Source organism: Hemicordylus capensis, chromosome 1 (genome assembly GCF_027244095.1).
Source record: "Hemicordylus capensis ecotype Gifberg chromosome 1, rHemCap1.1.pri, whole genome shotgun sequence".
In the NCBI taxonomy this organism is placed as follows: domain Eukaryota; kingdom Metazoa; phylum Chordata; class Lepidosauria; order Squamata; family Cordylidae; genus Hemicordylus; species Hemicordylus capensis.
Window position 1 is genome coordinate 328781232 of NC_069657.1, and position 13245 is coordinate 328794476.

At 42.7% G+C, this 13245-nt stretch overlaps 1 protein-coding gene across 1 annotated transcript in view; it reads right to left on the reverse strand.

The window, feature by feature from the left end:
• LOC128339088 (uncharacterized) overlaps nt 1-13245 on the reverse strand; it is a 90498-nt gene that overhangs the window by 62549 nt on the left and 14704 nt on the right. The window contains exon 2 of the mRNA XM_053282663.1: nt 3350-4129. Within this exon, the coding sequence (XP_053138638.1) occupies nt 3350-3840 (491 nt within the window). The 5' untranslated portion in view covers nt 3841-4129. The remainder of the gene's footprint in view (nt 1-3349; nt 4130-13245) is intronic.

The following is a 13245-nucleotide window of genomic DNA, read 5'->3' on the forward strand; positions in this document are numbered from 1 at the left end:
TACAAAGGCAGCCCCATGTAGAGCACATTACAGAAGTCAAGTCTGGAGGTTACCAACAAATGTACCACTGTTTTGAGGTCATTGATCTCAAGAAACAGGTGCAGCTGGTGTATCAGCCAAAGCTGATAGAAAGCACCCCTGGCCACCGCCTCAATCTGAGAAACCAAGGAGAGATGTTGATCCAGAAATACTCCCAGACTGCGAACCTGTTCCTTTTGGGGAAGTGTGACCTCGTCTAGAACAGGTAGATCAAAATCGTCTCTAGAGGTCTGACCCCGCACAATAAGTACCTCCGTCTTATCTGGATTCAGCTTCAGTTTATTCTCTCTCATCCAGCCCATTACCGCTTCCAGGCAGGCATTTAAGAGGGATATGCCAACTCCTGAAGAAGTTGACATGGAGAAGTAGATCTGGGTGTCATCAGCATACTGGTAACACCCAGCTCCAAATCCCCTGATGATCTCTCCCAGCGGTTTCATGTAGATGTTAAAAAGCATTGGAGAGAGTATGGAGCCTTGAGGGACACCATACTTAAGCTCAGATTTTGAAGAGCAACAATCTCCAATCCACACCATCTGGAATCTGTCCGTGAGGTAGGAGCGGAACCACTGAAAAACAGTGCTTCCCACCCGCAACACCCTCAGATGTTCCAGAAGGATACTATACTATGGTCGATAGTATCGAAAGCCGCCGAGAGATCCAAGAGGACCAACAGAGTCACATTTCCTCTGTCAATTCCCAATTGGAGATCATCCATCAGGCCGACCAAGGCAGTCTCCACCCCACAGCCTGCCCGAAAACCAGTTTGAAATGGGTCTAGATCATCAGTTTCCTCCAACACCGCCTGGAGCTGAGAGGCCACCAACCTCTCAATTACCTTGTCCAGCCATGGGAGATTGGAAACTGGCCTATAATTGCTCAACTCTGAGGGATCACACTTCAAAATGTTATAATGATGACATTAAGTCAACTATCAGGTGCTCAAGGAAAGAATCCACTCAGCTAGAACTCTATATTCTCCCACTCCAAAGCTTTCCTCTCCCTGGTGGTAACAGGCACTCATGAATGACTGTAGAGACCAGAACACACACATGGCTACTATATTTCGGCTTCTGATTTTGGCATGAGGCAAGGTGACAATATTCATAGATAGCTTTTAAACTCAGGCTGTAAATTTCCAAATGTTACATAAATGGAATAGACACAATGAATAAAAATGAAGTGAATGAATGAAATGTTAAATGGGGCTTGTGGGAGTGCAATGATTTGAGAACTGCTGTTGTAGGTCTCTCTAGTTGAAACTGGGACACTTAAGGGAATAAACACCCAGCAGCCTTCAGACAGAACATGCTGAACTGAATCTGTTATGATGACGAATGCAGGACTGGGAGTATTGAATTTTTAAAATGTCATGAAACCCATGAATTGCATAAACTCAGGGATACACACATTTTGTCTGGCCTTGGTCACCAAGCCCAAATTGGTGGGAGCTAGGAATCTGGCCCTTTGTACAAGCCTATGCATATCTACTTGAATATAAATCTATTGTGTTCAGTAAGGCTTTCTTCCAGGTAAGTGTGCATATGACTGCTGCATTGAACTTTCTTGCAAATAGGTACATATTCCATTGTCCTTTGGCAAGGAGAGGATCCCCATTCTCTCTCTCCTGCATGGAGTTGGAGGGGAACCAGAGTTTGTCTCCACAGTTCCACCAAGCAATAGCAAGCAAAGTGCAATTATGGAAAAGATCCCTTCTCCAGCTCCAAGATGGAGAGAGAGTCTGAGGGTATCCTCCTCGCCCTCACCAGAGGCCAATGAAATGAGGTGAGCAGCAGTACTGATCCCCTGCTGCAAAAGTGTATACACATGTGCTTTATATAACCTATTCAAATAGCAGAAGGCATGGTTGAGCAGAAGCCCACAAAAATATGGAAACCAGAATCTATTCAGGATAAGAAATGCACCATATATGGTAATCCTGATTTCTGGAAATTCTAACTAAGTTTTCCTTTCTGCTACCTAAGCTTTCAGAACTCTTCACATTTTTCAATCTTGTATGTGCTTGTTAATCAAATAAAAATAAAAGAAGAAAGCTGTTATTCTAATGACGACAAACCTTTACAAAAAATTTAACGTAAATGTTTGGCATGTGCATGGTTCTGTGGCATATGAATGGTAATTAAAACACCCTCCCCGCACTTAAACTGCTAGATCTCTGGTACTGGAAATGTTTTCTCATACAGGTGTAAAGGGTCAAGTCAGTATATTGTGCTTAATTGAGTCTGTTGTGCTTAAATAAAACAGGAGCAAACAACAAACTGAGAAGGCTAGAGTTTTGTGTTTGTGGATATTTCTTCTGCTTGTTAAATTCAGGAGAATCCATAAAAATTATACATCCACAGTTGTTCCAGATAGCTAAGGTGAGATGTAAAAACAGCATTCTAATATAATTATAAGCACTGAATAGTCTATTAGTCATACAATCCAAAGCATCCATCCAATGGCCTAGAGCAGGGCTGAACATGTTCAACTACAATTCCAATAATCCCTGACTATTGGCCACATTTGCAGTCCAAAAAAATGGAAGAACTTCTGCCTGCTGCCCTTGTTGCTCATTGTTACCTTCTGCCCATTAACTTGCAGAGATGCCACTTCAATTTGCTGTGTTCTTAAATGAAATCAAAAGATAGGTCATTAAAATATCCCATGTCACTGAGTTCCACAGATCAACTGGCAAAATAAATGGTTATGGCTACTGAACCTCATCAACTGCTAAAACCACTTTTGGCTGAGGTGTAAGCAACTGGTGTCAACCGAGACAAATTTCCAGAACTGAAAATGCAGGTTATTTGAAGACCACTGCTCAGTTCTGTGAAAATGCTTATCTATTACATGATATTGACAGTACATACTCTTAGGAATCTGTGAATAATGTCACAATGCATCAAGTGCATCCATAGCAAGTGATTATGGATGGATTGTGGACCTGTTGAAATTCTTCCTGACATTTACTATAGTAGATGGGATTTGAGGAGCACTGTGCCTTGTAGAGATACATCAGACAGAAATGTATCAGGTGTATCACCAGCAAATGCTGGGGAAACTGTACCTGTTCAATTTCTGCCTGGACAAAGCCCAATGTTTAGCTGAAAGACCAAGGCAATTGACCCTAAATTTGTCAAGTCAACATAATATACTGTACAAATTATTTACTGCTAAAATGGCACAGAAGTCAAGGTGATCATGCAACTTCTACACTTAGAGCAGGAGTAAAAATTATAAGCACCTGAACTCTCAATTTAAATCATGGGTTTTTAAATAGATATATTTTAATAAAGATTATACAAACCTTCCTGATACAAGCAAGGAGAGCTTATCAATTGGTGTTTTCCCTTGCATGGCGTAACAGTGATCCTTCTCCAGTGTAATGACTTCTTCATTGCAGCACAGGACAATCTTTCTAAAAACTGTCAGTGAGATCCCTAAGGGCTGGAACATGGCACTGTAAAGCTCTTGGAATTCTTTGTCAAACGCAACACTCCGGACTTGGTAGGTCACATAAATAAACTGTACGAAGCATATCACAAACAGGATGAAATTCCAAGAGAAAATATCAGCTGCACAGACATCTAGCCATGCCCAGACTGATGAGCAAAGAAAACCTAGCCCAAGAAAGAAGAAGACATAGAGCAGGCCAAAAAATCCACTTCCGCCCATGTAGCCAATAACAAACAAAATGCTAGCTAAGTGGTAGACTGACCCTTCTGCTTGTGATTTCCAGTTTACACAGATAGGGTGCGCAAATATCAGACTGTCCCAAAAACTTGAGTTGTCTCCCATGGTTCGACTACTTGACTGATTGGTGTTGTTTTCCCTCTTTGTAACCTTCAAAATTATATCAATGCAGTACAGACAGAAAAGGGACCCATCACTTTCTCAGCCTTGCCTCCAGTACTAAGCGGTCACATAATGTCATGCTTTTCTTGACTTGAAGAACTTCAGCAATAAGTTTTCATGAACAAGGAAAGTGGTTTTCTTAGAAGATTCTTACTGTTCCACATAGCTTGTGATGTCAACTATTTGCTTGGTTACAGAACATTATCTCATCTGTCTGTCATCCATTATCCAGCTGAGAAAAAGTGAGAAAAAGAAAGTGGCATTTATATAACACATTGATATTATACAGCATAGATTTTCTCAAAAACAAATAGGCAGACTAGTACACATAGCATGCAGGCCATTAAAAATATATTTTTATTATTAATTTATTATTTATTATTATTCATTTGCATGTTTAGTCAGAAATAGCATTCATCAAGTTTGACAGAAGTTGCTTCCAAGCAAGCATGCATAGGTTTGCAGCCTAAGTGTGAATGTCTTTTAGGAGCTTTATCCAGGACCCAAACACTTGCAAAATCAGTTGCGTGCACCAAAGGAACTTCGGCTTAATCTTTCTTAAACAACAGCCTGTAAATCAGGAAGGCAGAAGGAAAAACTGTTTTGAAACCAATGCAACTTGTGATACAGCAAGGAAGTCTGCTGATCAAAGTAAACAAACAAACAAAACCCCACTGGGTATCCAAGTCACCAGATGCTCGTAAAGTATCTATCCAGCTCCAGCACAGCATTCTAATAGTGGCTGTTGCTGGCATTTACCTTGTTTCTTTTTAGATTGTGATCTCTTTTGCAACAGGGAACTACCTTATTTTTCTATGTAAATTGCGTTGAGAACTTCTGTTGAAAAGTGGATGGTGCCGCTCACATTTCCAATGCCTTGTTTCGAATTTAATCACTGTGATATAGAGCTAGGATGTCGTATATCCAGTGTAAGGAAGTTGCTGGTTTTTTCGGGTTGCTAGTTTCCATGAAACTGCTCCCCCTGCTGTTTATATTTCGAATGCAACTTGCCTGAACAGATTCATTTTACAGCTGTTGAGCAGCTAGCCCAGAAAGCACGCTGGTGATGTTGACTGAGGATGGGAACTTTCTTTAATAAGTTAAAAACTGTTCTAATATCTCCAAGTATTCAAATGTTCCACATCTGCTTTACAGCAGCCCCATTCCCACAAAGAGCCGGCCTCAACACAGTGACATAGGACACACACAGGTGGAGTGGGATGCGAAGTATCCAGAGGAGCCTCTCACCTGAAAACTAGTACCAGGCATCTTCCTTGCCCCGTTCTCCCAATGAAAATTTCCAAAGCCACCCAAAAAAGCTGCTATTGAGGGAGAGGAGATCAACAGTTTGCTATAAATACAGAAAACCATTTCCTCATGGAGTGTTTATTCTGCACTTTGAAAAAACAACCACTTTTTTCTGGGAGTAACTACTGAATATGAGCTTTTCCTATTTTGTGAAAAATACAACCTGCTAGCTTGTCTTTATGCCTCGACTGTAAGAATAAAATACACTTATGCAAAATGACAAACACAACAGGAAAGCAAGAACTACATTTGTCCTGTGGAATGATTATAAGCACAAATTCAAGAAACAGACCAACTGATAATGCCTTGTGTTTAAAAACAAAACAGAAACTCTCTTCCAATTATTATATTCCACAGGGAATCAATGGAGATTATTTTCCAACAGCTACTCAAGCCATTTGCTATCTGTAAGCCGAGGATGCAACACTTCAGAAGTGCCACTGCGATAGTGAAAATCAAAGCAGCACATGGGAAATATCAGTATCACATTTTTCAGGTGATATGTTTACATTCTCTGATTGGTTCTTCAAAGAGACCATGAATAGCTCAATTTGACGATGCTGTTGCTAAGAGTTATTTCACTCAAGCAGGGTCTGTGTGCAATGAAGACTTTCAGTCTACTTCAGTTCCTCCTGCAAGTAACGGGGAGTGGGGAGGTAACAATCCAGATCCAGTTTTTGTGATAAATACAGAGAGCTGGATACAAGGAGTGTGAGTAGAAGGAGTCAACACAGTGTCGCTCATGCTCTTCTGCAAACTACTGCACAAGCATTAGCTGGCCCATATCAAAGCAAACAATTCCCCACAGCAAAGCAATTGCACCAACCACAGGCAAGCCCAGCCATTTAAAGCCCAAGCACAAAGCCAGCCTCCATGGACAGGGTGCATGCAATTCTTCATTGCAAAGCAAGCTTTCCAACAGGAAACTAGTTGTATTTCAGCCTTTGGGGTTTGCTGTGCACATTCTTATTTGAAACTACAAATATGTGGAATCCGTAGGAACAAATAGTGCATAATATTGTGCAAACTTTCATTTCACTTCCCTCACACAATGTTCTTCCACAAGGGTGAAAGCAGCACTTTTGGGGCAGGGGTGCCAGATTGCACAACCTTGGCCATCCAGCTGTTGATGGACAAAAACTTCCATCATCCCTAGCCACAGTGGCCAATAGGGATGATGGGAGTTGTAGTCCAACAGCCAGAGAGCTAAAATGGTGCACCCCTGCACTCGTGGAAGGGAACTTTTGTGTCCAAGCAAGAAATAAAATAAAGGTTCAGGATAGTAAGCAATGAAACAAAACCAACCCCATGCTCCAAATCTCCTACTCCCCTTTTTATTATTTGTTTATTTCTATACCACGCAATATACAAATCTCTAGGTGTTTTTTTTCCATGTGTCCTCCAGCAATGTTACTGCTTTCCCATTTTGTCTGGTATTACTTACAGTATTCCTCAGCTACTTGCTTCTGTTGCCCCACCATTATCCTGTAGTTCTCCCTCCCCTTGTCACCTGGGAGCTCCCCACATAATTGTTACCCCACTGTCAAGGCCCAGCCTATCACAGCTCCTGTTCATAGTGGTGACTTGGAGTCAGACACTGAAGAGACATGACCAACACTAGCCCCAGCCCTAGATCAACACACCAGGTCAGAATTGGAGGAGGCAGGACCAGTACTAGCCCAAGCATGGATCATAACCCCAGACTGCAACCTGAGAGAACCCTGGGGCTGGGGTACCTCAGGGCAGGATCTTGGGTTTTTGCTATGCTGGGCAGGTTTTTGCCATGCTAACACTGCAAATGGCCACCGCATGTGCACTTTGGCTAGCTGAGAGGTAGGGGTGGGCAAAACATGGGACTGATCATGCACATGGGATGCTGGGCCTGGTGCTAGGCCTGCCTTGCCTATGGCAGTGAGTTGGCTGTTTTTAAAGTCCTTCTCTCCCTTTCCCACTGCCTCTGCCACCCCAGTGCTCACTGGACGCCACTGGAAGTAACAGGAGTAGCATCACAAAGGTATTCTGGGAGGCAGTTTCAGGCATAAGGGAGGCAGTTTCAGGCATAATCCCCTGCTAACTTGGCAAAGAGGCACCTGTTAAACATGGTGATTCTCTCTATTTAGCAGGGGGAGAGTAACTGGCCCTATCCACTCCCAGCACAGTACCTCCAGTGACTGTTGCTGGTATCTATCTCATGTTTCTTTTTAGATTGTGAGCCCTTTGGGGACAGGGAGCCATTTTATCTATCTATCTATGTAAACTGCCCTGAGCCATTTTTGGAAGGGCAGTACAGAAATCGAATTAATAATAATAATAATAATAATAATAAGCAACAAGGGAGAAAGGATGCTATCTTTGAAGAAGCAGGAGGCCTTTGGACAATCGAGGGTGGTGGATCTAGACAAGTGAAGGTCATAGCTAGGGATTTGTCAGGACACAAGAGTGGAAAGATAAGGGCCTTTCAAAGGCCTTGAAGTTAAGGTAAAGAAGCTTGTGCAGGAACTGGAGCAGATAGGAAGTCAACGCAAGGATTTAAGGAGGTGGGAGGGGGCTCATTTGGTCAGAGCAATGCAGTAGTGACTAATTTTTGCAGCAAATTACTGGACAGAGATTAAGAGGTCCAAACGGAGACATCGGAAAACTAGAGCAGGTTGCAGTAGTGAAAACAAGAGGCAGTGGCTTGAATTTGTTGCAAAGGGATAGAGAGAAAGGTTGGAATGTTGTAGTGTTGTAAAGAAAAGAGCAACACCAAGAAAGAAGAGACAAGTCTGAAAGTGGGGGAAGGTGGGTAGGCAGCAAAGGAGCAAGGAGACAAAAAGAAAGCCATGCCTTCATGTGATTATTACTGGGCCAATACAAGCAATACACAGTCCACTCCACATGGTAAGTAAGCAGCTACCAAGAGCATGCCTGTCATGACATCAGCAGAGGACATCCCAATGCACTTCCAGCAGATCCCTTTACTGCATGAGTGGGCTCTTAATCAGAATTGCCCCACTACAAGTGCTCCAAATATCTGTTTAAAGCAGTATTTGGAACATGTGTAGAGCAGCTAGTATTCAGATGAACAGCCCCCACACCGCAACAATAAAGATATGTGCTTGTTTAGGAAATTTGATAAAACATTCATTTTCTCTCAGACTCATAGGGGTGGTTGAGTTAGCTGCTGGTCTTATGCTGGACTGATTTTTGGGTGCTATTTTTAAGATTGTGTTTTGGAACTATGCAAATGGTTGATTTTATTTGGGTTATCTTGTCACTTTATTCTTAGTCTTCAGTGTTTCTGGTTTTTATAGAAATTGCTGTATTGAGTTACATAAGCTATCTTGAGGGCTCTCTGATCTGAGTGGTGGGATAGAAATATTAAATTAAATAAATAATCTGTCTGAAATCCCAAATAACATTGTACTGGTGCTATGGGGAAAGGGTGATTTTTACTGATCTCCTCTTTCCTCTGGTGGCCACTGTGCCTTCCAAAATATTTTTATTTATTTATTTATTAAATTTATACCCCACCCAAACTTATGTCTCTGGGCGGCTGACAACAATTAAAACACATATAAAAGTTAAAACAATAATTTAAAAACCATAAAATTCACAAACTAGGAGCTGGGTCTCACAATCGGTGAGACCCGGTTTCTTCGAGTGAGCGGGGAGAGCGGGCTAAGCCTGCTCTCCCCACTCATGATCGGGGAGGGAGCCCTGGGCGGCCGAATCAGCCGCCCACACAATTCTTGGCTCTGTGATGGAGCCGGCGGGGGCTGGGGGGAGCAGGGCATGCTGGCAAGACCCCAGGAGCCAGGAGGTAGCTTTTCGCCTCCCCTCCGGGGGTCTCCTTGTAAGTAGCCGCAGCGCGGAGCTACCCACGATCAGATAGCCCAGGTTTGTGGAGCGCTCGCTTTGCAAACCCAGGCTAAGGGGAGGGGTACTTGAGCGGGTTAACTGCTCGAGAACTACCAGGCTTACAGCTGAGCCTGGTGGTTCTTATGATCGGCAAAAATCGGGCTAGGCCCTCCTAGCCCGGTTTTTGCCGATCGTCAGAATAGCCCCATTATTTTTTGATTAAAAACCTGAGAAGGCTTTGGTTTAAAAAAAGGGTTTTCAACTGTTTTTTTAAAATAGCCAGAGATGGGGAGGATCATAACTCAGCAGGGAGCGCATTCCACAAACTCGGGGCAGCAGCCGAGAAGGCCCGTCTCTGTGTGACCACCAAACGAGTTGGCAGTAACTGGAGACGGACCTCCTCAGATGACCTCAATGGGTGGTGGGGTTTGTAGTGAAGAAGACGCTCTCTTAAATACCCAGGACCTAAGCTTTTAGGGCTTTATAAGTTATAACTAGCACTTTGTATTTTGCCTGGAAACCTATCAGCAGCCAGTGTAACTCCATCAGCATAAGAGTAATGTGGTCTCTCAGAGATGTCCCAGAGACCAACCTGGCTGCCACATTCTGAACCAAATGAAGTTTCCGGACTACGTACAAATATGTCCCTGAGGGTCACATGACACCCAGGGAAATATTTTCAGGAAGCACAATGGACTTTAGAGAGAAGGAGATTGGTTAAAATTGCCCATCCCCCACAGCACTAGCACAGCATTCATCTGGATGTCAGCCACTATTTTGTTTACATATAGAGCAATGTTTCTTAACCTTGGGTACTCAGACTTTGTTGTACTACAACTGCCATCATCCCCAGCAACAAAGGCCATGGCTGGGGATAATGTGAGTTGTAGTCCAACTACATTTGGGGACCCAAGTTAAGAAGCCCTGATTTAGAGCATAAAAAGCCTCAGTGTTTTGATCTCATTTGACAAAGCCCTAATAAAGATGGTCACTGTTTTCACCATTTTGGTAATGGCAAGTCATATCTGAAAGAGAGCAACTTGCATAAGGCCACCAAAATCTGAGAAATAATCTGAACCTATGTCTCCCAAGATAATGTTGAACATTCTAGTACAGGGCTGCACAACTTAGGCCCTCCTGCAGATGATGGACTACAACTCCCATCATCCCAGACCATTGTGGCTGGGGATGATGGGAGTTGTAGTCCAACAGCAGCTGGAGGGCCAAAGTCATGCAGCCCTGCTCTAATAGTATCTAAACCTCATGCGTAGGTTGTTACAGACATTCTGCCACTCCTGCCGTGTGGATATGCAAAGTGGAATAGTGCACTACAATGATGAGCAAGCGCTGGTGACTGTCTTTTCCCTTGAAGCATGAGACAAGAACACAAGATCTCCAGGAATGACTTCTGTGGCTTTTGAGGGTGGTTTTCTGTGTTTTTTTAATCTGCTGGATGCTTCTTTCTACAAGGTGCTTTGTTAAAAGGCAAACATATGAGCCATGGTTACATGCCCCGGGATGTCTATTCTAATTTAGTAAATCTCTAAAGACCTTATTACAATTTGAGTAATAAAGATCTTAATGAAATCCATAAGCAACCCTAAGAATGAAATACATTCAGCAGTAAAGGAACTCATAAAACAGAAGTAGTATGACCAGTTATTCAGAGCTTGTTAGAAATATTGATGTACCTGTCTTGTCTGTGTTGAAAAAAAGATCTACATAGATCATTTACTGTTCTCAGACACATGCCAACCACATATTGACATAAGGTGCATTAAGGAAAACAACAGAAAAAGTAGTTGAACCTAAATCCTATTGACATCCATGAAATACACAAGTTACAACTGACTTAAATTCCACTGATTTCAACAGGATAGAGTTTTGAACACTGTCTTAAATATGAATATAGGAAGAGACAGAGAGGCCTTTTTCTGTTAAACACTTTCAAATGTTTCTTCACCCTAGTTTGCAGCAGACCAGTTTGCAATCGAATCAGTTCTGCACATCCCTAGTCTCTGGTGCCTAACTGTCCTTGCTTGGCGAATCTACATATGGTCATTGTTGTATTCTATCTTGTTATCTTTTGTGTTTTGTTGTTTGGATATTTGTTCCAGTGGGGATCCTGTATGGGGGATTAGGTCAAAAGAAAAAGGAGGGGAAGGAGAAAAAAATGAAGTTGTTTCTGAATAAAGCCCTTGTTCAACCAGCATAATATTTCTTGGTGTTTACAAGAGAAGCATAAATCAAACATTTGGTGATGAGATTCTGAACCAGCTATGCGTGTGAGCCTGCAAAGCTGTGAAAGTTCCTGCATCTTCCTTTCATTGCATTAATGGGCCCAACATTCCTGAACTCCTACATTCTACTATTGCTGCTTCTGATTATTTATCCAGCTTCCTGACCTGTACAAATTTTTCCTTCTCAATCCTGAACTCTATTGTTCACTGAATGCCCACTGCAGCATAGCTCAAATCCCATAGCCACCTTTTTTTTCCTTGTTCACTGACTTCACTCCAGAACCTGCTTTTCTCTGCACTTACCTCCTCACTATACAGATCCCTGATTTTACTCCAGCAAAGCAGAAGGCTATATTGCTTCACTGCCTGGGACCTGAAAGACAAAGAATATATAATCATTTGCCCTTTCCTGCCAACTTGGAAGGGGATGCCAATTCTTATGAATCTGCTCTTCAAGCCTTCGATAATCATTTCAACTCTACTTTGAATGCGATTGCTGGATGTTAGAAGTTCTATTCTAGATCCCCACTGCCTGGGGAATCTATTGATCAATATGTCACAGCACTGTGTGCCTAAGTGTAACCTGTAAGTTTGCCACCTTAACTGCAGTGGGGAAAGGGCTTGACTACCAAGCCAGAGGTTGCCAGTTCGCATCCCCACTGGTACGTTTCGCGGACTACAGGAAACACCTCTATCAGTCAGCAGCAATATAAAAAGATGCTGAAAGGCATCATCTCATGCTGCGCAAGAGGAGGCAATGGTAAACCCCTCCTGCATGCTACCAAAGACAACCACAGGGCTCTGTGGTCACCAGGAGTTGACACCGACCCGGCGGCACACGTTACCATTACTGATAAAATGATCAGAGATCAGACTGTTATGAAACCAAACTGCTCCAAACTGTGTGAAAAACTGCTACTGGAAGGGAAATGTACCTTTGAAAAAGTTATGGAAATAGCTAGGAAAGTGGAAAATGCTCTTCACTGTGCCAAATCACTCTCTTTGGTACCACAAAACCAACTTCCTGGAATCCAGGATGTTCAGTCTCAATCCTTCCAAGTCCGATCTTCTCATATGTCACTGCCCCAAAAAGTGGCAGCGAAGGAAAGGAAGAGCTGGCAATGCTACTGATGTGGAGACTGCCCACAAAGCCAATTTTGCTCACTGTCTTGCACGGAGGGTCACTTGCAACAGGTGCAAGAAATGGCACACATTGCTAAGGTTTGCAAGTCTGCTGTCCACTCCATTATTGATTCTCTGTATGATGATGAGGCAGATGAACCACTTCCTGACAGCTTTTAAGTGTGACAGACTTGGAGCCTGTTTCTCCACATTATCAAGTAAAACTTAACGGCCATGAAGTGCAGATGGCTGATTCTGGTTCTGCATACACTAAAACTTCCCATCTGCTTTTCAAGAACCTCCTTACTACATCAGATCTCCACCTGCAGCCTTCAGACATCCACCCATGGGATACGGAAGTTTCCCTATTACTATAAATAGATATTTCACTGCTGTCCTGGAATACAAAGGGTGTACTGCAGAAGGGAAACTATGTGTGTCACAAAAGGGAGTCTCAATATTAGACTACACATATCAGAAAGCTCTCCAGATAGTATTAGACCCAAATAACACAGAACCCATATTACAGATAACGGAGAATCCATATGCTGCTGACTGCTGATTTCTCGGATGCTTTTGCTGATACTCTTGGCACTTCCATATATTTCAAACCTAAAATTCAGATGAAGGCAAGTGCAATACCTGTACAACACAAAGTGAGGAATGTAGCCATAGCACTGCACCAACCACTTAAAGAGGAGCTTTTAAGAGACTACAGCATGCTGACTTCATAGAGTCTGTTGATTCATCTTGTACAGGTAGTACACTTCAAATATATGTAGATTTAAGAGATGTGTGAGCTCCAACATGGTAGTGGATTGTCATCCATTAACCCATA